General features: G+C 46.9%; 2 protein-coding genes across 2 annotated transcripts; one reads left to right on the plus strand and one right to left on the minus strand.

The window, feature by feature from the left end:
* Positions 1-1,768: 1,768 nt before the first annotated feature.
* Positions 1,769-12,827, minus strand: ARR3 (arrestin 3). Its single transcript, XM_032847757.1, has 16 exons — positions 12,758-12,827; positions 12,460-12,490; positions 12,248-12,308; positions 12,006-12,050; positions 7,338-7,537; positions 7,153-7,212; positions 6,906-6,973; positions 6,104-6,239; positions 5,830-5,914; positions 5,489-5,561; positions 4,963-5,100; positions 3,349-3,432; positions 3,057-3,080; positions 2,816-2,868; positions 2,422-2,431; positions 1,769-1,919 (listed from the first exon to the last, which is right to left on the minus strand). Exons 1-16 carry the CDS (start codon positions 12,772-12,774, stop codon positions 1,823-1,825), a joined length of 1,182 nt encoding a protein of 393 aa, XP_032703648.1. The 5' UTR covers positions 12,775-12,827; the 3' UTR covers positions 1,769-1,822.
* Positions 12,828-22,768: 9,941 nt separating this feature from the next.
* P2RY4 (pyrimidinergic receptor P2Y4) lies at positions 22,769-24,390 on the plus strand. The gene is made up of 2 exons (XM_032847765.1): positions 22,769-22,802; positions 23,286-24,390. Exon 2 carries the CDS (start codon positions 23,293-23,295, stop codon positions 24,388-24,390), a length of 1,098 nt encoding a protein of 365 aa, XP_032703656.1. The 5' UTR covers positions 22,769-22,802; positions 23,286-23,292.
* The last annotated feature ends 307 nt before the right edge of the window (positions 24,391-24,697 follow it).

Here is a 24,697-nt window from a genome sequence, read left to right on the forward strand (position 1 = left end):
AGTTGAAACACTTAGTAGAGGTTTAGAGAGAATAATGTACCTGTCCTTCCTCTCTGCTAGTCTTACCAACTTCCCTATTGTTTTCCTCAATCCCTTTTTCAAATAAAACATGGCGTAACACACACTTGTGGTGTCCTAGACCAGCCACTATAGTAGTTGAATCGTGTGTACCCAGAAATTTAGGCTGCAAAAGCACTCCTGGCCAGCTGTGTCCCATAGCTGCAGCTGAACCTGCATAAGCAAATGTTGAGAGGGATGCATAGGTGGCTTGGTCAGTTAAGTGCCTGCCTTTGACTCAGGTCATGATCCCTGGGTCATGGAATCGAGACCCACATTGGGCTCCTTGCTCGGCAGGGAGCCTGCTTCTCCCTCTGTCTGCTGCTCCCCCTACTTGTGCTCTCTCTGACAAGTAAATAAAAACTTTTTAAAAAATGCTCAGAAGGGAAAGAAACGTACCTTTTAAAGGTTAAAACTTAAAAGGCGAACCAAAAAGAATCAAGGAAACCGTGTCCTTGAAAAGTGGCTGCTATAGCCACAAACCAAGTAGCCTACCATCCTAGGACAGATCCAATCACAATATACTATCTTGATTAAGGAAGACCCCATGGAGCAGCCGACTTAAGGATTCAAAGCCTCTTGGACTCTGTGTTACAGGGGGAGACTAGATGGAGGCAGAGAAAACGAGAAACAGCAGGGTTTGGTCATTTGGGGAGGTTCCATATTTTTTCCCCCTGCTTTATCCACAGATAATCCAAGACAGAGCTGCCCTACCATTAATGAATAGGCCTAAGGGGCCAAGGTATAGAGTTAGTGATATGAGAGTGAACACTCAACATCTGGTCCTCCCAAGCACATGATCTTAGGAAGTCCAGTCCAATGACTGCCTGCAACCCAGGGTCGGGTACTCTGCACCCCTCCTCTCCTTCCAATACCAGGCAGTCTTTGAACCAGAAGTGGGGAATGGCCCTTGAGAAGGTTGTCCTGGCTCAACTTCTCAATGCTTACAATAGATAACTTTGAGACGAATCCCTAGGGGGGTTGGCTGAGGAGGGGACAAAATGTTCTGTGTGATGTCTTGCTGGTGGGCTCCCCTGGCAGGCACAGTTGAAGGTGTAGTACAGCAAACCGCTGAGGAGCAGTATCTTCCCCACTGTGAGGTGAGTAAGTGGGCCAACCATCACCCCCAGTGAGGAGGAGGAAATTGATCCGGCCCCCGACGCTCTTCCATCCCAGTCACACCTCCCTATCTCCAAAGCCCCACCCAGATACCCCCCTTCTCCTTGCTCTGCTCCCCCAGGCACAAGAGTTTGGACTTGTGCAGGGGTCGGCTCAGTCGTTTCCAGAAGCCTCTGGTTTGCTGTGGGCCCTGCGTGCGAGGCTGTACATGGCGGCAGGTGGATGGTGTGCTCTCTGTCCATCTGCTCATCACCTTGCACACGGACTCGGGGTTGGGGGCATGGCCACGCCCCCTCAGGCCCTGCCTGGAGCTGTGGGTGATCCGTGGGAGATCGCGGCAGTGACGTGAAGGGGAAAGGGGGGGCTGCGGAGGTAGGGTGGGGGTGGGGATAGCCAGGGTCCAGAAGGCAAGTTGAAGGACCCACAGAGGGCAGGTGGCCTAGCCAGAGGGAAGTCGGGGCTTGCTTGGGGGAAAAGCACATGTTTCGGAGTCATCACTGCCAGGGGCAGAGGGTGCTGTTCTCTGTAGTGCCATCACCCTCCCGGAGAAGGAAATACCAAAGAGATTGCCAGGCGCGTCTTGGACAAGTTGATTTATTACAGCGTTACAATGGTGCTCCTGCCCAGACGCACCAGAGCGAGGTGTTCAGCTTCCCTCATCCCCCTCCACCGCCACAGCCTCCTGGCTCTCCTCCCCGCGGTTCTCCTGCCGAGTGAACTCCTCGATGACTATGTCCTCAGAGCTTGCAAAGCAGCAGAGGGGAACGCAGGGTTAGGAACAACTCTCTGGGCATCGTCCACGTTCCCCCCCTTCCTGTGCTTCCAGAACAGTGACCTCTTTTCCGCTTCTGACTCAGATCTGAAGCCCTCTCTGGGTAGCGACCCCCACCTCCCCAACCTATGGAACGACCACTCTAGCTTGTCTCCCTTCGCTCCCTCCTCCATCTCCCAAAAGCCCCCCCCCCCCCAACCCCCCCCCCCCCCCCCCGGGGGGGGGGGGGGGGGGGGGGGAGGGGGGGGGGGGGTGTAAGGAAGGGATGAGGGGGAAGGAGGATTCTGAGAAGAGCAGGGGGTGGAGGGCATATGAAAAGCACTGAACTATGACACGAGGCTAAACCATAGGTTTCCACCGCACAGTATTGAAAGCAACACTCCAGGGAAGCTTTTTAACATTGCCATCGTCATAAAATGGAGGGTGGCAATGGGGAAAGGGGGATGGGGTTTCCGGGCCTCACAGTTTCTTACCTAGCAGCCTCTGAAGCAAAGCATGGAGAGGGAGGGACAAAAGGAGAAGCTGACACGGGGCTCTTCAGTTCCACCGAGAAACGTCTTGTTTCGCTCCCCGCTCCATTTTTAACACTCTCCTCCCTCCCCTTTCCCAAGGTGCGAACGCGCGCGCGCGCGCGCGCGCACCCCCCCCCCCCCCCCCCCCCCCCCCCCCCACCCCAGGGTCCCACCCCCCCCCCCCCCCCCCCCCCCCCCCCCCCCCCCCCGCCCCGCCCCCGAAAACCTAGGAACCCGACCTGCCCATTGCTCTACATTCTCTACCCACACAGCCAGTCTGGGACTCCGGAGATTAGAACGGCTTGGTCGCCGCAATCAGGCCCACCGTTCCTGTCAGTCCCACCTGGTCCCTCACCTTGTGATGGCTTTGGATGCATCAAGATCAAGGGCAGCTCCACACCGACGTCGCTGCGAGGATTCCAAAGAAGAGTCACAGATCTCCCTCCGAGGCCACTCCCAAAACCTCTCCCCCTCGGTTTTCTGGTCCTGGGATGCCCTCGGGCTCTCCTTTGGCCCTCTTTTGGTCTCCTTATGGCCTCACCTTCCCCTTCTTGCTCTGTCCCCTCCCCCCACAGCTTCCTCATAGAGTCTCTTACCTGGCTATCAGGTCACCGAGGATGCTGAGGGTAGAATGACATGGTAAAATTAGCAGCTGGAAATGGAAAGTGGCAACCTAGTTTTCCTGGGGAATAAGGGATCATAAGGCCAACTCAGCCATAGGAGAGGTTTCTGGAAGGGAAGGTAGCTTGCTCACTGAGCACACAGGTTTTGGGAAACTGGTCTGGGAGAAGGGATGGGGAACAGCTTGACTGGGTCAGTCCAATGGGAGGGAAAAAACAAGTGTGTCTCCCTGGCCCCTGCCCAGACAGACCCTGAACCATCACTTACCCTCCACCGGACACCATCAGGTTGACTTTCACTTTGTAGGACACCAGGATCCCCAGGAGCTCCTTGTCCATTCCAGGTTGAAGACTGGAGATGGTAGTATTAATTGTTGTGTGTTTGTTGGGGGGAGAGGAGTAAAGCATTCTTTCCCTCAGTCCCTTCCTGTGCACCTTTTCTCACAGGCCTTCCATGCTCTCATCTCTCCTACTCACTGAAATCCCATTTCTGTTCCGAAAGTCCAGTTTTACCGTGTCACCCTCTGCTGAAGAGCCACTTGGTGTGGCTTTCATGACCCTTAGCAAACTGGCCTCACCCAGCCTCTCTAACCTCTTCTGCCCTGATTCCCTGATACCAGGGATACAACCTAAGCGGACCCATCCTCTCTCCATGCTCAGAACATGCCATGCAGTTTCCCACCTTCTGGCCTTTGCCCATGCTGTGCTCCCAATCTAGAATGTTCTTTCCTTCCTCTGTTTCTGTTGTTATCCAGATCCTACATGTGCCTCAAGATCTAGCTCATTCAGGGGTGCCTGTGTGGCTCAGTTGGTTGAGTGACTGCCTATGGCTTAGGTCATGATCCCAGAGTCCCAGAATTGAGTCCCAGCATGGAGTCCTGCAGCAGACTCCCAGCTCAGCAGGGAGTCTGCTTCTCCCTCTGACCCTTTCCCCTCTCATGCACTCTCTCTCTCTCTGTAAAATAAATAAAAAGATAAAAAAAAAAAGGTGTAAGTCATTCAGTCTCCTCCAGGAAGCTCTCTCCAGCTCTGCCGGCTTCTTTTAACTTCTATTGAATTTCTAATCTGAACCACGTGTACAAACATTTAACCTTTAGATTGCATTTGCGTTCCTCTTTGTTCCCCGCCTGGGCCATAAATTGACTGAAGGCAGAGGCTGTCTAAAATGTCTTTGTATCCTCCCACATTGCTTAGCATAGGAACGAGCATGTAACAGGTGCTCCCTGAAAACTCACTGATTGGAAAATAAGACACAGAAAACTGTAGGAAATTGGGAAAGTCTCTTCATGACTCTGGAATACTGATCCTTTAATCTATAAAATCATACTGTTTGGATGATTTCTGAGGGTCTTTCTAGCAGTAACAATCTATAGCCTCAAGATTGATAAGGTATGGAGAAAGATAGGGGACAAATAACATTCATCAGATGGTGGCAGATGGCTTTTGGTGGGAGACATATCTAGCACTAGGGCCTTCAAAGACATAGGACCAAAATGAATGATTGGGTAGAATTCTACCAATTCCTATTATGTCGTTCTCCTTTTTTTGGTCGTCCTCCTCCTCCATTTCTCATCTCCTAGTCTTTCACTCCCAGACATGCATGAACTTTGTGAGCTGCAGAATATTATACAACACAGGGAATTTTCCTCACTGCTTCTTCCTTTCTTGCTCCCTGTGACCTAAGCCTGGGCATTGGTCCCATGGACATTATTTAGCTTCCTGATGGCCTTCAGGCCTGCAGTGGTCTCTGAACACTGGCCTAGGGACATTTTATAAAAATGGGTAGGCTTCCTTAACAGGTAACAGCTCAGAACTGTATGCACAGCATGAAGAATGGGTAAGGGGATGGGACATGGAGGTTGGGCCTCACGTGTGAGCTTACATTGTGCTGGAGGCTAGATTGGTATCGCCGTGCTTGAGTTTGCCATCCAGCGCCAGGCCCTGTTTCTGGCAGTTGGGAGCCAGGAGCGGAGTTACTTCGAAGCTCTTAGAGAAACTGGAGTTAGCAGCTATAGTCTCCCTTTAAAAGAAGAGAAGAACTTAGGCTAGGCTTTGCCCGTTATGCGTACTTTAATTCCCAAGGCCATCTTGCACAATTCCACAAACCTACTGGAGTAGCCGAGAGAGTGGGCATGTCCAACTGCAGAGAGTGGGAACACTCTGCTCTGGTGGGAAATCCTTATGCCCCTGACCTCCCCGAGTTTTGATGGTCCTCTTGTGGGTATCCACTCTCTAGTTCTCCTGGGAATCCCTCCTATTCTCTCCAGCACTCATCTTGACTTTCCTCAGTCCTGGGTTCTTACCCTCTTCCTTCTTTCCCCAACCCCCTCCTTTGCCTCTAGTCCCTGACACTTTTCCCACCAACCCACCCCTTGGCTCTCTTGCCCCCAGCCCCGGTGCCAGCTCACGTGAACTCCTGGATGAACACGGTCTTGGTGTACTTGTCTAAGGAATACAGGACAACGTCTGTGATCTGGTCAACTGAACAGCCAGGGGAAAAGCACGTGACTATAATCATTCAGTCTTCCTCAAAACCCCAACTCACTGCCCTTAGATGTGACCCGACACATGGGTACACTATGCATGTTGCACTGAGATGCGCTTGTGGGCAAACAAAGATAGGCATTTTGGTAAGCTTGCATTAGAGAGAAAGTCTAGATGAATGCAGACTGGGTAAGTGAGGCAGCATTTTGGAAAAAGACCCGTGGGTTAGGAACCAGGTGCAGGGGGAATAGGAAAAGAAGCTCACGTGAAATCTTGATTTTTTTGATGACCTTGTTGGTGCAGTTGTTGATAGAAATGTTGACAGAGATGGGTTTGCCGTGGTAGTGAACCTGAAGCAGAGGGAGAGGCTTCTCATGAGGCTGGAGGGAGAACCCTTAGATTGAGACCCAGAATTCCTGCTTCTTTAACAGTGTTGCCACCCTGGCTTCTGTCTCTGGCTACCCAAGAAGGAAATCAGTTAAGGATCAGGGTTTTGGAGGGGTTTCAGGGTAAGGGGTCAGGAAGTGGGGTTCACAAACCTCCCTGTCCATTGAGGCCTGCAGCTGTAGGGGCTGAGCCGACAGAAGGAAGCGGTGGGTCGTCTGGGCACAGGGGCCAGGGCCTGGTTCCGAGGGTGCAAACTGTATTTTCCGAACCACCAGCCGCACAGAGTCTCTGAGTAAAGGCCAAGAGGTTAGCCAACACATCTCCCTGGGGACTCACAGACTTTTTTCCATGCCAACCACATGGCCCGGTCCTTGCTTGGGGTGGGGGTGGGTGGGTGGAGGTGGCGTAGAGCCTCCCCCAGAAAATTCCTCTAGACCCTCAGTGGAGGCATCCATACCATGGGTCGGTGAACAATGGCTCACTGGCCAAATGTGGCCTGCTGCCTGTTTTTGGATGGCCCACAAGCTGAGAACGGTTGTTGCATTTTTAAATGGTTGAAAAAATTCAAAGAACGATAATATTTCATGACATGTGGAAATTATATAAAATTCTAATTTTAGTGTCTATAAATAAAGTCGTATTGGAAGACAGCCCGGCTCATTCATTTACATACTGTCTCTGCCTGCTTTCGCACTACAATGGCAGAGTTGAGTAGTTGCAACCGAAACTATAGGGCTGGCAAAGCCGAATTATTTAGTTTTTGGCCCTTTCAGGGGAAGCTGGCCGGCTGCCCTGGAGCAAGGAAGAGAAGCCAGAGGGGAATCAGAGCTGGACCTCTGAGTCGGCCGTGATGGTACTACGGAGGTCACAAGTAGGGCTCTTTCAGTCCTGATATCAGGATCTGTTTCTTAGCCCAGTCTGGAGGCAGGGTTTTTGAAGAGGACTAAAGACTACCTCTTGGAGATTTTCTCCTCCAGGTTTTCAGCACAGAAACTCTTCACTTCAAAGTCAATCCCACAGGCCTGCAAGGGGGCAGGGGCAAAGAGAACTCATTTCCGACTATCCCTTTCCTCTTGGGTCTCTAAGGAAATGCCTGACCCCATCTCTTAGGAGTCTGTTTCCATAGTCTTGTCCCCCTGTCCACCTGTCCCTCTTCCTGGTATTGACTATTTCTCTCCCTTTCTCAGAACCAGGACCTCACCTTTCCAGCATCTTCAGGCCCTGGCTGCAGCGTCACTGAACAGGGAAGGTTAACAGCCATCTGGGGGATCAGAAAGAGGTCAGCAAACAGGAGAAATAGGGCACCCCTTCCTCTGTTTTCCCTCTTTAGCTTCCCCTCTTAATCTCCCCCTGGAAACCTTGCCCAGGACTTGGGGGGGTTAGTACCTGCAGGGTAAAGGGGTAGGCATTGTCCCCCAGCTTTTGCAGGAGTCGCTCCTGTAGGACTGTGAGGGCCCCTTGGGGGCTGGTGGGCTCAGGTGGGAACACCTGCTGCACCTGCACATACAGATCTTTGCGGAACGTCAGACCAACCACATCCAAGTCATCGTGGCCATAGCGGAAGGCACATGTCAACGTGACAAACACTGCAGGCAAAGGAGGAAGAGAGTGACTTGTCATGCCTGAGGGAGAAAGGAAGTTCTTAAATGGCCCAGAGGAAGACACGGAGAGACAAGGGAATATGACTGAAACCATGTGGCCACGAAGAAAAGGATTAATGCATTAGACTACAGTAAAATTTAAATCCTCTTTACATTAGGAGTCTTTATGAACAACAAAACAAGCAAAAGCCCAGGAGAAAACATTTGTACCATGCAAGCATAGCAAACCAAAGTTTAGCGGTCCTAACCTGAAACTAAGGAATGTTGTGTGTCAACTCTACTTCGATAAAAAAGCTTCGCGTTTGTGAGATACAAAGATCTCCTGAAAATCAATCATTTAAAGATCCCAATAAAAAAGTGTGCAAAGAGTATGGAAAGGCACGACATAGAAAGGCCAGTGAGATGTGAAAACATGTCAGGGTGCCTGGGTGGCATAGTCGGTTCAGCGTCCGACTCTGGGTTTTGGCTCAGGTCGTGATCTCAGGGTCATGAGATCCAGCCCGGCATTGGGTTCTGCACTAGGTGTGGAGTCTGCTCAAGATTCTCTCTCGCTTTCCCTCTGCCCCTCCCCCCTGCATGCGCTCTCTAAAATAAATAAGTGATAAATCTTAAAAAAAGATATGCAAAGATGTCCAATCTCATTAGTAATCAGATAAGCACGGATTAAAACCACAATGATGAGGTAACATGTCACGTGCATCAGATTGTCAAAAAATTTAAAAGTCTGACGATACTAAGTGTTGATGAAGGGGTGGGACAATAGGAGCTCGTCGCACGCTGCTGGTGGGAGGATAAATGAGCACAAACACTCTGGAGAAACTCCAAAGTGAGTAAAACTGAATCTGCTTATATATTGTGACGTAAGAAGAATTTAGAGGAACTCTTGCTCATGTTTATGTGGAGATACATATGAGAATGTCCACTGCATCAATATTATATTTGTCGTAGCATACAATTAGAAATAATTTCAATACCAGGGAAAGGATGAGTAATACAGTTATGGTATATTCATATAATAGAATGCTAAACTGAGTTTAAATGAACTAGAGCTCCATGTATCAACATGCTTAAAACTCAAAAAAACTATTGAGTCAAAAGAAAGCTAGCTTCACAATGATACCCATGATCCAATACCGCATATATGAAGTTGAAGAGCATGTAGAACGATACCAGAGTTGCTCGCAGATACATAACTTTGGAGTAGAAGTATAGTAACATCATAGGAATAATAAACACCAAATGCGGGATAGTTGTTCCCTGGGGTGGAGGCCAGGAGGGAAGGAGGGAAGAAGGAGGGGGAATGGGATTAGGGAAGGACACATGGGAGACAAGTTTGTTTCTGTAGTTCTTTTGGAAGCCAGGCGGTGGGTACAAGGTATTTACTATGGAATTCTCTAGGGTCCCACTACCTCGGCTTGAGTATGACTTGTACGAATCCCTGGAGTTCTGTGAGTCTCAGTTAATTCACCTGTCAATAACAGGAGCTCTTCATATGTTATTTAGACTTCACAACAATCCTCTGAAGTATCATTACTGTTTTTTAAATATTTCATTTTCTTAAGTAACTTTTACATCCAATGTGGGGCTTGAAATCGTGACCCTGAGGTCAAGAGTCACATGCTCTACAGACTGAGTCAGCTAGGCGTCCCTCTTCTGAAGTATTTATCTCCATTTCACAGGTAGAGAAAATGAGTTCAGAGCTGCCCCGGTCACTTAACTGTGTGACTCCAAAGGCCAGACTTCTGTATGCCCAACCCAGGTCATAGAAGTTCCTCTGAGGAGTTGATGTATAAGAAATCCTTTTGGAAACTGTAATTATAGATGTGAATGATGACGCCAGTTATAGGAATACTGGCAGAAATCGGATAGTTATAATTGAATTCATACTTATGCAGCTGGTACCTAAGATGAGGGGCAAATAGAAAGCTGCGTCAGTGAACTAGCGGAATGTGGGATGGGGTGCAAAAGCCCTGACCCACAAGAAAAGAAAAGTACCGACAGCCACAAACTAGGAGAAAGCAACTTATTTCGTATTTTTATGAGATCAAAATATCGAACAGCCAGGATATCTGCTTTTCAAATTAAGAACAAGGAAAGCGAATCTATATTCAAAAGATACAATGAAGACTGAAAGTAATAATAATGGTAGTATTTATAAGGACTGGGGCAATGGGTGGCCTTATAGACTGCAGGAGGGAGAGTCAATTGGTACAATCATTTTGGAGGGCAGTCTGGCAATAGAAACTTTTAAAAATGTGTGAATTCGGGATGCCTGGGTGGCTCAGTCAGTTAAGCTGCTGCCTTCAGCTGGGGGTCATGATCCCAGGGTCCTGGGATCGAGTCCTGCATTGGGCTCCCTGCTCAGCAGGGAGCCTGCTTCTCCCTCTGCCTCTGTCTCTCATGAATAAATAAATAAATAATTTTTAAAAAGATTTTATTTATTTGACAGAGAGCGAGACAGCGAGAGAGGGAACACAAACAAGAGGAGTGGGAGAGGGAGAAGCGAGCCCTCCACTGAGCAGGGAGCCCGATGTGGGACTTGATCCCGGGACCCTAGGATCATGACCTGAGCCGAAGGCAGATGCCTAACGACTGAGCCACCCAGGTGCCCCATAAATAAAAATCTTAAAAAAAAAAAAAGAAAATCAATCGTTTTCATTTTTAAAAATTCAACATCTATTCTAAAGTTATCAACTTATGGTTGTGGTTGTGTCTGTTAGACAAACAGTACCTCTTAATTGTGTGAAAACCAGAAAATACAAACAAAAAGAATAAACCGGAGCTCTGCTGTCATACAACGTACTGCAGAGATAACTGCTGTTAATAGCTCTTGCACCTGCTTCCCCACTTCATGTCTCTAATGAAACACAAGACTACCGTAGGCCTTTGTGCCATTGCCTTTTGAAAGCGAATTGTTTATTTTGAGAGCATTGTAGATTCACATGCAGTTGTAAGAAATAATACAGAGAGATCCCAGATAGATTTTTGTTAAACAATACATCTATACTGCCTTACAACTGGCCTTTATCACTCAGTAATACAGCATAAGCCTGTTTTACATCAACAAATGAAACTTGAGAGAAAAAAAATCAGAAAATTCGCAAATAAAAACATCTTCACAAAAGGAACAAGACATATAAAAGAGCCAAGGGACGAACTGAAGAAACAGACCCAACTTAAATGAATAGTCATAAAAAATTCTACTAAGGGACATAAAGAAAGACTCAAAATGGAAAAGACATCCTCCTTCTGGATCAACATGCATTTTCTAAACTAAGTATTTCTTTCTATAGGTTATTATGAAGGTTATTCTGAAGATTTTGTAGCAATGTGGAAAAATGATTTAGGGTGTTTTTTAATTTTTTATTGTATTTCTTTATTTCTTTATTTTTAGAATACAGAGTAATTGAGAGTCTTAAGCTGGTTAATTTACCAGCTATTCCCCAGAATTCTTCTGATATTTAGAACTGGCTGGACTGCTTATCCATACTGTTTAATCAGAAAGACTAAGGTTATTTTATCTCACAGGATCTAAAGGTTATGTTTGAACTAGTATTCATCAATTTGTTCTCAACCTTTTTCAAGCCAAACCCAATTTTCAGGCTTAATGAATCACAGAATGAAAAAATTTTTTTTTAAAAAGCAGTGCAAAAATATTTCAGTGTAATGTTGATCTATGGTACTGTGGCCAGAGTAATGTCTCTTGTTGTTACTTGCTGGAGCTATTGTTTTCTTTGTTTCTTTACTTGGGCTCCCCTCCCCCACCAAAAAAGATAGGGGGTTTTCCCTACGCAGAAGGAGAGGTGGAAAGATATATCCCAGAGGTCCCAAAATGGCAGTCTGAAGGTCACATCCAGCCTAAGTAAAAATAAAAATTTTTGATCTATCCAGGCCTTAAAAAGTCTTTTAGTTAGCTGCCAACATTTGAAGATCAGGAAATTTGCATGAAAATATGGATTTCTGGAATACTGGATCTTTCTATAGCCAGTCTAATAAGCCAATGTTCAGTTTAACAACAAAGCAAGGGGACCACCAAAAATGATAAGGAAAACCAGAAATTTTAGAAAGAAACTATTTTAATTCTAGCACACATGGAAATGTTGTGTACTTTTGAAAAATAAAATTTCATTTATGTTTTAGAAATATATCTATGTTGAATATTATTTGGGAAAGAGGTACCATAATCTTTTTAGAATTTGGGCCTCTGACGGTCTTATTCTGTGCTTCATTTCCGGTCCCTTTCCAACAATCGGAAAATTTGGCCTCACTGGGCTAAAATTCCTGGTTGCCTGCCCCCACCAGACAAGGCATTCACAGTTCCCACTGCTTTTTGGTTTTCTTATACCTCTCAGGTCCACTCATCCACTCTACTCATTCAGGTTACTTGCGGCATATGTGACATTTCAGTTTGGGGTCCCTGGCACATACAAAGTCCAAGAGAATTTTTACTTACTCTTTCGATCTTTTAAGTAATCAGGGTCAACCAGGACCACACCATCTGTGTAGAGAGAGATAGAGGGCACCGCAGTCAGGAAAAAGCCTTAGACTATGAAACAGAATTGGATCCCTGAAATAGTTCCTCCCATTTTTCCCTTTAATTGCCTCCTCTTCTGCATGTTCCTTTCTTGGTTTTCTCTTAGTTTCTGGCTCCCATTCCCTTCTCCCCAGGCTCTTTCCTTTTTTGGACTCACTGACCAATGGGATCCACCATGTCCACATGGTCCACGAAGTCCCGTTTCCCCAGGTAGAGAGTAAGCTGTTGTGGAAGAACCTGGCATGTTACTCTCATAATCATCTTTGAACGGATTCCCCTGAAGCCCCCAACAAAAACCCTTTGAGACCTTTAAGGTGGTACCCGCCTACCCCTTTTGCCCTCTCATTTGCCCGGCTAGGCCAGGTTCTCTCACCTTCCCATTGGAGCAGGTCTTCTTATATACCCTATAAAGAGAAAATCGAAAAGGAAATAGGAAGGGTCATTGGGAGAGAAGGAAAGAGGAAAATAAGGGAGGGGAAAGGAAGGGAAGCGGAGGAGAAAAGGAAATATTCCTAGGATTAGGAGAAGAGGTCTAAGAAGCATGAAATGGAGTAGAGTTCAAATTTTAAGTTGAGGAGAGGTTGGAAACTTCTCTACCCCAAAGGCAAGTACTTGGGTTCAGGTAAGGGACAAATCACAGATTCAGAGAATTAAAAGGAGTTCTTACTTACCTTGAGATGTTGGCCATGGAGTTGACGTTGTGCCTTTTCTGAGAAGAGGGAAAGAAGGAGGAACGTTCAGTCATTTGGTTCCTATTCTCTTTGCCCCATTCTGGGATACCTTCCAGACACACCCAATGTGGTGCAATCTTTCCTCCTTAAATAGACACCTCGCCACCATCAAGCACTTTATACTATCCCTCTTGCCAAGATTTCTTATTCAGTCATACTCTCACCCATCCCAGACATGGGGGGAAAAACTATTTTTACAAATTGTCAAGTAACCATACTGTCTATTCTCCAGGAAGGGCATGGCTTCCTGGAGTAGCTGGGGCATTCTTGAGCACCTTTATGGAGCAGGAACTTGTCTGGAACAGGGCTGGAGGGATGCCTCCATCCAGACAGTTGGAAGAAAATTGGACTGGATGAGGCTGGAAGTCACCTGGCACACAGTAGTATGTGTCAAGATGTGTTTGTTAGATACACGAATAAATGAATGAAGAACAAATGGATTCTGCCTGCTTTTGCTCCTACTTTGGATTCTGAGCCCGAGTTCACCTCACAGTGGCCTTAACTCTCATCTAAGAGGGAAGAAAAGCATGGGAGAGAAGGGTTTTGTGCCCTCACGCTCTTGGTTGTTGGTGGCAGAAACCTCTATTGAGGTCGAAAGCCTTCCTTGCATCTGTTCATCACTCTCTTCACCTTCCCCCAATTTTCCCATTCTTAACCCCATCCATGTCCCCAGGTACTAGGCCTTGGAGTGGGGACCCTTAGAAAGAGGGGGATGTCTGTCTAGTGTATCTCTTTGATGCATATCAGGTCTGGCCTGAAGGGTGAGATTTGGGGAATTTCCAGAGGTCTCTCATAGGGTGTCTTGGCCCAAGTGCCTGCTGATTGTGTCAAGAAAGGTGCCCTCAAGTGCTCCTTGATATATTCATGGGGTTGCTAAAGGTAAAGGATATGGGACCTAGTATGGGCTAGAAATAGAGGAATTTGGACTATTACCTGGGGAGAGAGATGAAGCTCACATCCGTCTCCAGGTCTGTTTGCTATGCTCGCTTCCCCAGCCTCTTATAGTTAAGGTCCTTTGAATGTTTAGACTGGTGGGGGTAAGGGAAGGAGAATGGAGTTGGGGGGGCATAAAACACTGCTTTATAAATAGCTCAGGTGCCAAGAGTTTGGAAAGCAGATTAAAGGCTAAAAGATTAGTGGCTAAGGATTAGCAGGCTCTTGCTGCTGGGACAGGGTGGGGGTAGAGGGTTGAATCTGATGGTGTTAAAGTCTGGGAAGCTTGAGAAAGGGAACTACAGGGTTTTGGCCTCATGAGGCCTTGAATCTGAGGACCAGGATCAAAGGGGAGTCAGGGACATTAAAGAAAAAGCATGGTGAGGGATAGAAATAGGAGGGCTCAAAGTATGCGTCTTTGTGATTCTGAAAGGAGAGCCTTGTGTCACCCTCTAGTGTTTCTATGTCTCTTGATCAGCTATTACAGGCCATACAAAGGCTAAGAGTATGGGAAAGAGTACCCCTTCCTCAGTCCCCCACCACGTGGGACTTGGGACTCTTGAAGCCTACTGTTTAGAAACCCTGATTATCCCAGCTTATGTGCACAGCAGGAGTCAGTCTCCTGTAAGTGGGAGTGGTGACTGGGGAGGGGAGGCTGATTGTGTTGTGCTGTGTGTGCACATGTCTGTGAGCTCCGAATGTTTCTTGATGGAGAGGAAGGAGAGGAAGAATCCATAAAGGATTCTCCTGGAAGGACGTTGCATGTGGAAGGAATAGGCAATTGACATCTGTATCACTCCCACCTAGATCAAACCTTCCCACCCAGTTTTTGACTCTCCCGAATCCCTGAAACTAAGTCCATGCTAGAGGCTCTAAGCAGCTTCCCTTGCCTCATATGACCACTCACGGAATTAGAGATATTTCTGTCCTACAGCTGCCAGGACCCCCACAATGGCAGCAACAAAAATAATCTTCCTTTCTTGGCTGTCCTCACAGGGTGCAGGTCCAGGCTTTGTGGACATAGAGAACGTAGAGACAGAACCTCCAATCTCTGGGGCTAAAGGACCCTACCCTGCCTTCAACCCCTCATAGAGTTGGCTGGTCTTTAGTATCTATACATAGATGCCCACCACCTGCCACAACAGGAAGTCCATTCTTCAGAACATGGCCATGACTATGGCTCAGAGGGCTGGGCGTTCCCTACCTCCTGCTCTCTACTGTGGCTGCTGGGCAGCTGTCCTGTATTCTTTTTGTACAGCTAACTGTGTTAGCCTTTGCCATTTCTTGCCAATACACACCCCAGGAGCTTGTCTTTTAGTTGCTATTACTCTGCCCTTCTCATGGATTTTCAGATACAGCTGGAAGCCCAGACTCTGCAGGGACCATTGTGGGACTAAAACTAATGCTGGACATACAGGAAAGAGTTCTGCACTTGCCAAGATTGGTGTCTGTGGGGAAGGTGAGACTTCAGAATCAATGTACTTTTGGACTAGGCTTCAGCACATTTTTGTCTTCAGACCCACACTTAAAGCATATCCCCTCTTTCAGCTGAGATCTGTGGTCCTCTTGGCAAGAAGAAAATAGATCTGGTAGGTCTTTAATTCATTACTATGACTGAACTTAAATCATTATCTCTCTTCCAGGAGTATGTGCCTTTCTTGGCTGAGGTATAATTTACCAACAACAAAATGCATAAACCTTTAATTGCACAGCTTGATGAATTTTTATCTAATGTAGTAGGCTGAATAATGGACTCCAAACATATAGGGTCCTAATCCCTAGAACCTATGAATTTAACTTTATATGGCAAAAGGAACTTTGAAGAAATGGTTAAATTAAGGATCTTGAGATGGGGAGATTATTCTGAATCATCTGGGTGGGCTCTAAATAACCACTAGTCTCTTTATAAATAAGAGGAAAAAGAGGGGGTTAGAAGGAGATTTGACTACAGAAGCAAAGCAATATGAGAACTGAAGCAAGATGCTATGTCACTGGCATTGAAGATGAAGGAAGGGGACACAGTCAAGGAATGCTGCTCTGGATGCTGGAAAGGACAAGTGCATGGATTTCACCCCCCCCACCCCACCCATATTCTCTTATGGTCACAAGGTAGCTGTTGCAGTTCAGGTGCAATTTTAGTGAAACTGATTTTGGACTTCTGACCTCCAGAACTGTAAGAGAATAAGTCTGCTGTTTTAAGTCACCAAGTCTGTGGTAACTGTTTTACAGCAGGAAGAGGAAACTAATACCCCATGTGTGTACACATATGTAACCACTACCTAGATCAAGATATAAAACATTTCCATCTTTCCCCCCAATTCCCTCATATTCCTTTCCAGTTTGTAGTTCCCAAAGAGAATTATCACCATAGTTTAATTTGAGCAAGAGTATTTGCATTTTCTAGTGATTTATTCCTGGACTGCAAAAGTGGTTCAATATTTGCAAATGAATCAATGTGATACACCACACTGATAAAAGAAAGGGTAAGAACCATATGACTCTTTCAATAGATGCAAAAAAAGCATTTGACAAAGCACAACATCCATTCATGATAAAAACCCTCAATACGGTAGGGTTAGAAGGAACATGTCTCAACATAATAAAGGCCAAATATGAAAAATCCCCTGCTAATGATCATCCTCAATGGGGAAAAACAGAGCTTTTCCTCTATGGTCAGGAACAAGAGAGAGATATTCATTCTCACCACTGTTATTTAATATAGTACTGGAAGTCATAGCCACAGCAATCAGACAACACCAATAAATAAAAGGCATCGAAATTGGTAAGGAAGACATCAAACTTTCACTATTTGCAGATGACATGATACTCTATATAGAAAACCCAAGACACTCTACCAAAAAATTGCTAGAACTGATACACAAATTCAATAAAGTTGTAGGATATAAAATCAGTATACAGAAATCTGTTGCATTTCTATATACCAATGAAGAAGCAACAGAAGGAGAAGGGAAGGAAGCAATCCCATATATACAGTTGCAACCAAAACAATGGGGTATCTAGGAATAAACCTAACTAAAGAAGTAAAAAACCTGTACTCTGAAAACTATAAAACCCTGATAAAAGAAGTTGAAGATGACACAAAGAAATGGCAAAACATTCCATGCTCATGGATCGGAAGAACAAATATTGTGAAAAATCTATATTGCTCAAGGCAATCCACACATATAAAATAATCCTTATCAAAATACCACCAGCACTTTTCATAGAACTAGAACAATCCTGAAATTTGTATGGAACCACGAAAGACCCCAAAGAGCCAAAGCAATCTCGAAAAAGAAAAGCAAAGCTGGAGGCATCACAATTCTGGACTTCAAGATATATTACAAAGCTGCAGTGATCAAGAAAGTATGATACTGGCATGAAAATGGACACATAGATCAATGCAGCAGAATAGAAAACCCAGAAATGAACCCACATTTCCTGCTCTTCGACAAAGCAGGAAAGAATGTCCAATGGACAAAAGACAGTCTCTTCAACAAATGACGTTGGGGAAACCAGACAGCAACACGTAAAATAATGTAACTGGATCACTTTCTTATATCATATACAAAAATAAGTTCAAAATAGATGAATGACCTAAATGTGAGACCTGAAACCATGAAAATACTAGAGCAGCAACCTCTTTGACATCGGTCGTAGCAACATCTTACTAGATATGTCTCCTGAGGCAAGGGAAACAAAAGGAAAAATAAACTATGAGGACTTCATCAAAATAAAAAGCTTCTGCATAGCAAAGGAAACAATAGACAATAAAAGGTAACCTAAGGAATGGGAGAAGATATTTGTAAATGACATATCTGATAAGGGGTAGTATCCAAAATCTATGAGGAACTTATCAAACTCAATGCCTCAAAACCAAAAAATCCTGATTTTAAAAACGGGCAGAAGACATGAATAGATGTTTTTCCAAAGAAGACATCCACATGGCCAACAGACATATGAAAAGATGTTCAACTTCACTCATCATCAGGGAAAACAAACTACCATGAGCTATCACCTTACACCAGTCAGAATGGCTAAAATTATACTGTTGGTGGGAATGCAAACTGGTGCAGCCACTCTGGATAACAGTATGGAAGTTCCTGAGAACGTGAAAAATAGAACTACCCTATGATCCAGGAATTGAACTGCTAGGTATTTATCCAAAGGATATAAAAATACTGATTTGAAGGGATACATGCACCCCCATATTTATAAGCAGCATTACCAACAATAGCCAAATAGCCAAATTATGGAAAGAACCCAAATGTCCACCAATTGATAAATGGATAAAGAAGTAGTGATATATATATATATATATATATATATATATATATATATATGAATATTTCTCAGCCGTAGAAAAGAATGAAATTCTGCTATTTGCAACAATGTGGATAGAGCTAGAGAGTATTACACTAAGTGGAATACGTCAGCCAGAGAAAGACAAATACCATATGATTTCATTCATATGTGGAATTTAAGAAACAAAACAAACAAATATAGGAAGGAAAAAGAGAGGCATGCCAAGAAACAGACTCTTAACTGTAGAGAACAAACTGATGGTTACCTGAGGGGAGGTGGGTGGGGGGTTGGGTTAAATAGATGATGGGGGATTAAGGAGGGCACTTACAGTGATGAGTGCCCTGTGTTATATGGAAATGGTGAATCACTAAATTGTATACCTGAAACTAATATTATACTATATGTTAACTAACAGGAATTTAAATAGAAACTGGAAAAAAAAGGTGTTTGCATTTTCTGAGAGAGCAAGAGTAAGGAGGCAAAGGAATGCATCTCTAATTATGGAGCTTCTGGCCTCTGTGTTATATTGAAGAGAGATGTATTTTCAGGTCTTTACCCACCTCACTTGCACATCCCAGTGATTTTTCCCACCTGGGCCTTCCAGTTGGAAAGTGATGATCAGATCTCAAAGTGAGGAAATAATGGGTTATTCAATAAAGGGTTGTAGCAGACAGAATTGTTTGTCAACTCACCAGCCACCTCCCCCTTCATTTTTATGGGCAGAATCTCCATTTCCTAAGCCGGTCATGGCCATTTCATCCCTCTTGCCAGTGACTGGTGCAGTTACATAAGCATGATGAAATTCTAGCCACTGAGATGTGAAAGGAAGTGTGCTAGGGAGATTCTGGGAAAGGTTTCCAGAGTAATAATAGTAAACCTACAGGAAGAGAGGCCTTCTTCTCCTACCATTGAATGTTGTCATGTTTGGAAGCAATGCTGGAAGATGGCTGAGGGGCATCAGCCATCTTGTGACCATGAGAGTTGCTAAACCAATATGCCGAGGGCTGCAGATCAGAACGATGGAGTCAGGATTTTTTGTGACATTGCTGAGTTGTTGAATTAGCCGACTCCAAAGCGGCCCACTCCTGGGCTTAGATGCAAGGTAATAAATTTCCACATTTTAAAATCATCCGACTTGGAATTTTCCATTATTGCCATTGAAAGCATACCAGCGGATTTAAGTGGGAGCTGGACAATGGCATTGGCTCAGTGGGGAAGGATAGAAAGGAGACCAAGGAATCAAATGGTAGAATAAGAGACTTCCTGTGCTGTCCTAGGTGCTGGACACAGTGGTACTAGTCTCTACTCTAAAGCTTTTAACAGCCTTGCTGGAGATAAGGAACAGACTTGTAAGGACACCTGGGTGGGTCGGTGGGTTAAATGGCTGCCTTTGGCTCAGGTCATGATCCCAGGGTCCTGGGATAGAGTCCAGCATCGGGCTCCCTGCTCAGTGGGGAGACTGCTTCTCCTTCTCCCACTCCCCCTGTTTGTGTTCCCTGTCTTGCTATATTCCTCTCTGTCAAATAAATGAAATCTCTTTTTTTAAGCATGAGAGAGAGAAAGAGAGAGATCAGGAAAGAGAAATGATAGACTGAGGAAGAGGTTGGGGAGAAGGAAGTGGGGGAAGAAAGGACAGAAGAGAAAAAGCTCCAGGGATAAGCCTTGGGGAAAGGTCACCTTTGGAGGAAGGAGGACAAAAAGGAGCCAGGTGAAGAGGTCAGAAGGGGCGTCCAGAGGAGTAGGAGAACCAGAGTAATGCAAAATCACAGAAACAAAAGTGAGGAAGAGTGTCACAGAGGCCAGCAGGTCTGGCCTGCAGCATTTCCTAAGGCACAAATCCTTTTGGCCCAGGCGGTGCTGGGCGAGGTCCTTTCCTGAAGTAGCCACTGGGCGGCGGTGGCAGCAGTGACAGCTGGAGCTTCGTCCAGGGACTAGCAGAAACCTAGCAGCAGGAGCTTCTCTACTGTGGAGGATGCTGGCGTGAACTCTTGGGTTTATGCCAAACCTCGAATCACACGTGTTCTCCTCCAAAGAGATCAGCTTCATCCCTAAGTGCAAAGGAATAATGCAAAATACCTTGTGATTTACGATGTGTGTTCACACCTATTGACCAATTCAATATTCAGGAAACCCTGAAGGGCTGGTGTTTATTATGTCCATTTCACCGGGGAGAAAACATAGTTACAAAGAGGTGTCCAGCATCACACAACTAATGCCTGGGAAAACAAGGATTTGAATTCGTGTCTGTCTGGCTCCAACATCTGGGCCTCTTATCCAATATCCCAGCAGCCTGCTGTTCAGGGCTCAGGCTCAGACCGCTTCCTCCATGTCTCCCTTTTAGCTACCCCCACCCTGCCATGCGGCAAGTATCTCCAAGTTTCCCCTATCCAGGTTTCTGGGCCTCCAGGAGATCTAGGTCCCAGATTCTAGAGCCTCCCTCGCAGACCTACCGCCTCCTCTCACTCCCGGAATCCAGCTTGGTAACCCGAAGATCAGGTTCAGAGTCCCCACTGCTTCCAGTTCCCTGAAGCGTGGATTCTGCCCAGACTGCCCTTCCCTCCGCAAGAGCACTAGTTGCCTCACCCCCAGAGTCCTCCAGGCCCAAAGTTTGCCCCCTCTGCCGAAGATTCCCACAATCCTGGCACCTTAGTTAGCCCCAGGAGCCCCAGATCCAGAGCTCCCAACAAGGTGGCATTGTCTGGCACTTAACTCTCAAACATCTAGGTTTGGTTTCTGTACTTTCTCTGCTATATTCAGACTGGAGTCTCCTGGAGTGGTAGAGAGAGATGAGGGGTGGTGTGTAGGATGGGGTGGGGCCTTTCAGGAAGATCTGTCGGCTAGCAACCTTGGGGAGGAGGGAACTGTCTCCTCTCCTCCTCCTCTCACAAGTGCAATAGACCTCTTGAAATTGACAGGCTGAAAAATAAACCCCCAGTTTTCCCTCAAACCTGCTTCTCTCACAGCTTTTCCCATCACTGTGAACAGTCACCCAATTCCTCCAGTTGCTCAGGCTACAAATCTTGGAGTCGTTCCGGACTCCTCTCTTTCTTGCACAGCCCACATCAGTAAATTGTGCTGCCTTTACTTTCAAAATCTAGCCAGAATCGGACCACTTCCCATCACCTTTGCCACTCTGGTCCAAGTCACCATCATTCATTGGCAATAGCTCCTGGGTTTATCTTCCTCTTGTTCCCCCCAGTCTTGCAGTCTATTCTCAACATAGAGCTAGCCAGTAACCCTTCAAAAGTACAAATCAGGGGGCACCTGGGGGGGGGAGCGCAGTCGGTTGGGCGCGTCGGACTCTTGGTTTCCGCTTGGGTTGTGATCTTGGGGGTCGTGGGAACGAGCCCTGGGACTGGCTCTGCGCTAAGCGGGAATCCGAGTTTCTCTTTCCCTCTGTGTCTGCCACACCCCACCCGCGCTCTCACTCTCTCTCTCCGTCTCTCTCTAAAATAAATAAATAAAATCTTTTAAAACTATATAAATTAGACCCTGACACTTGTCCCTTCTAAACCCTCAATGGCTTCCCATTCTTTGAAAGTAAAAGCTAAGCCATCTTCACAATGGTTTCCAAGGACCTTCCCACCCTAATATTTAAAGAAGCAATCCTCTCTATCCCCATGTCTCTTCTTCTCTATTTCCCTTTCCACCTTTTTCTCCATAGCAGTGATTACAATCTATATATTTTACTTGTTAATTTTCTTTTCTTTTCCCTCCCACTAGTATGTGAGCTCCATTAGAATGAGAGTTTTTCTCTTTTCTTCATTCCTAGTGAACTACCAGTACCTAGAACAGGACCAAGCACACAGTGGGCTCTCAGTAAACATTTGCTTCTCTTTTTCCTGGATTATGGCCAGTGGCTTCAGAGGGGCAACCACACATAGCAATTAAGTACACAGATGAGAGACGCCTGGGTGGGTCAATGGTTAAGCATCTGCCTTTGGCTTGGGTTGTGATCCCAAGGTCCTGGGATGGAGCCCCGTGTTGGGCTCCCTGCTCAGTGGGAGTGGGGGAGTCTACTTCTCCTCTGCCTCTCCCCCTGCTTGTGTTCCCTCTCTTGCTGTCTCTCTCTTTGTCAAATAAGAAAATAAAATCTTAAAAAAAATAAGAACATGGAGTTAGAGCCCGGATCAAAGGCAGGCCTGCCTTGATTCAAATCTTGACTCTACCACTAAATAGCAGAATAAATTCTGTGCCTTAGTTTTCTCATCGGCAAAGTAGGGAGATTAATTGTGCTTCTAAAGAACCTGTGGGGCCATCAATAAGTGTAAAGCACTTAGAATAGTGCCTTGCACACAGTACGTGATACATAAGCATTTTTATAGATTTATATCAGTACTATGGCTTTCCTAAAATCTTTCTGTGTGTTATCTGGCATTTCTGCCCATGTTAGCATTCATTCACTTCCCGTGTTTCTGCTCGCTTACACAGATTTGTATGATCTCCCTGTAGCTTTAGTCTCCTGCGGCCTGGCTCTCCATCTGTAAACTTGGATGTTTCCTTGTGTACTCTGTCCTATAGTCATTTAGAAATTGTTAAATAGTAATCTCACCGGGCCCCAGTTTCTCAATCTATAGAGTGAGTGGGTTGGACTAGACAATCTTGATGGACCTTTCTAGCTCTGATGATTTCCCAGGCCAGGAGGAGGGAATAGGCCCCACCCCCAAACCCGCCCTCTTGGATATGCCCTCTGGCTGACAAAGGGAAAGGTGACAGAGTCAACTGGGCTCAGCTTCAAGGGGACCAGGTAGGAGACATGCCAAGTTTCTTTGTTGAGGGTGGTGATGGGGCTCCTGGGCTGGACCAGGCTGGGGGAAGGCATCAAAAAAGGAATTGTAGTGTGGAGACACTGGGACCTGGGTGAGGGGATAGGTAAAGTCACCATGTGGAGAAATGTCATGGGCTAGGAGACAATTTGGGTCCGGCCATCTTCGCCAGTTGGATGGTCCTGCCCTTTCGGCTAGCCAAGATCTGAAGGACAGAGTCAGTGGCAGGATGAGAACAGCCCAAACTCCCAGCCTGCCCTGCTGGGCACCAGCACTGCCACAGGCTGGACCAAGGGGGCTCCAGCAGGGGCCAGCCTGGCCCGGGTTGCTCCTGGATATACTCCTGTCAGCTACTCCTCGTGCTTTGGTCACGGCCCTCCCCGTTCTCGGCTGTTTGGCTTCAGGTCAGAGTTGGGAGGCCAGGAAAACCCAGCTGTCCTCACTTCTCCCCTTTCCACCTCCAGGGGGACCATGGCCGGTGCAGAGTCCTCTCTGCTTACAACCCTAGGTCCCAGCCCAGATCCTGGCGATAGCCAGGGAGAGCTGGACTGCAGTTTCAATGAAGAGTTCAAGTTCATCCTGCTGCCCGTGAGCTACACAGTCGTTTTCCTGTTGGGCCTGGGCCTCAACACCCTGACCCTCTGGCTCTTCCTCTTTCGCCTCCGCCCCTGGGATGCCACGGCCACCTACATGTTCCACTTGGCCTTGTCAGACACTTTGTATGTGCTGTCACTGCCCACCCTCATCTACTATTATGCGGCCCGCAACCACTGGCCCTTTGGCACGGGGCTCTGCAAGTTCATCCGCTTCCTCTTCTACTGGAACCTCTACTGCAGCGTCCTCTTCCTTACCTGCATCAGCGTGCACCGCTACCTGGGGATCTGCCACCCCCTTCGGGCCCTGCGCTGGGGCCGCCCGCGCTTCGCGGGCCTTCTCTGCCTGGCCGTTTGGTTGGTCGTGGCTGGCTGCCTTGTGCCCAACCTGTTCTTCGTCACCACCAGCCCCAAGAAGGACACCATCCTGTGCCACGACACCACTCGGCCCGAGGAGTTTGACCACTACGTACACTTCAGCTCAGCCATCATGGGGCTGCTGTTTGGCGTGCCCTGCCTGGTCACTCTCGTCTGCTATGGGCTCATGGCCCGGCGCCTGTATCGGCCCTTGCCAGGGGCTGCCCAGTCATCCTCACGTCTGCGTTCTCTCCGCACCATCGCTGTGGTACTGACTGTCTTTGCTGTCTGCTTCGTGCCCTTCCACGTCACCCGCACCATTTATTACATGTCAAGGCTGCTGGAAGCCGACTGCCGGGTGCTGAACGTTGTCAATGTGGTCTACAAAGTGACTCGGCCTCTGGCCAGTGCCAACAGCTGCCTGGATCCCGTGCTCTACCTGCTCACGGGGGACAAGTATCGTCGTCAGCTCTGGCAGCTGTGCAGGTGTGGGGAGCCTCAGCCCCCCACCACGGCCTCCACCCTGGCTCTGGTGTCCCTGGCTGAGGAAAGCAGCTGCAGGTGGACATCCACCCAGAGGGACCGTGGCTTCCCTGCCCCTGGGGCAGATAGATCGTAGCCCTAGGAGCCAGGAAGTGAGAGGAAAAAGGGTGCGTGCAGGGCAGAGGTGAGGGAATTTGATATTTACATCCAATATGGCTGCTCCTTCCTCTTTCCCAGACTCCAGAGAGAAGCCCACACCCTGAATATTAAGAGGAACCAGGGAAATCATGTGTGACCCCATCTCTCATAACCCTTTCAGCTGCCCTCTCCTTTTTGGCCAAAGGCAGTAACAGCCACTCTTCTTTCTCTTTGCCTCTGTCTCCTTCCTGGGGCCATCAGTCCTGTCTCCCTTGAGCCTACAATGTTTCCTAAAATCCTCATGC

The sequence above is a fragment of the Lontra canadensis genome, unplaced genomic scaffold (genome assembly GCF_010015895.1).
Source record: "Lontra canadensis isolate GAN:19392208 unplaced genomic scaffold, GSC_riverotter_1.0 scaffold193, whole genome shotgun sequence".
Taxonomy (NCBI): Eukaryota; Metazoa; Chordata; class Mammalia; order Carnivora; family Mustelidae; genus Lontra; species Lontra canadensis.

Bases quoted from the DNA above. Each gene is read 5' to 3' on its own strand.
- ARR3 (XM_032847757.1), bottom strand. The intron at 6,240-6,905 runs GTAGTCTTTAGT...GCCTTTACTCAG, and splicing joins GAGGAGAAAATCTCCAAGAG to AGACTCTGTGCGGCTGGTGG. The intron at 3,081-3,348 runs GTAAGTGATGGT...TTCTACCCTCAG, and splicing joins CTGATGGTGTCCGGTGGAGG to CATCCTCGGTGACCTGATAG.
- P2RY4 (XM_032847765.1), top strand. From the start codon at position 23,293: ATGGCCGGTGCAGAGTCCTCTCTGCTTACAACCCTAGGTCCCAGCCCA.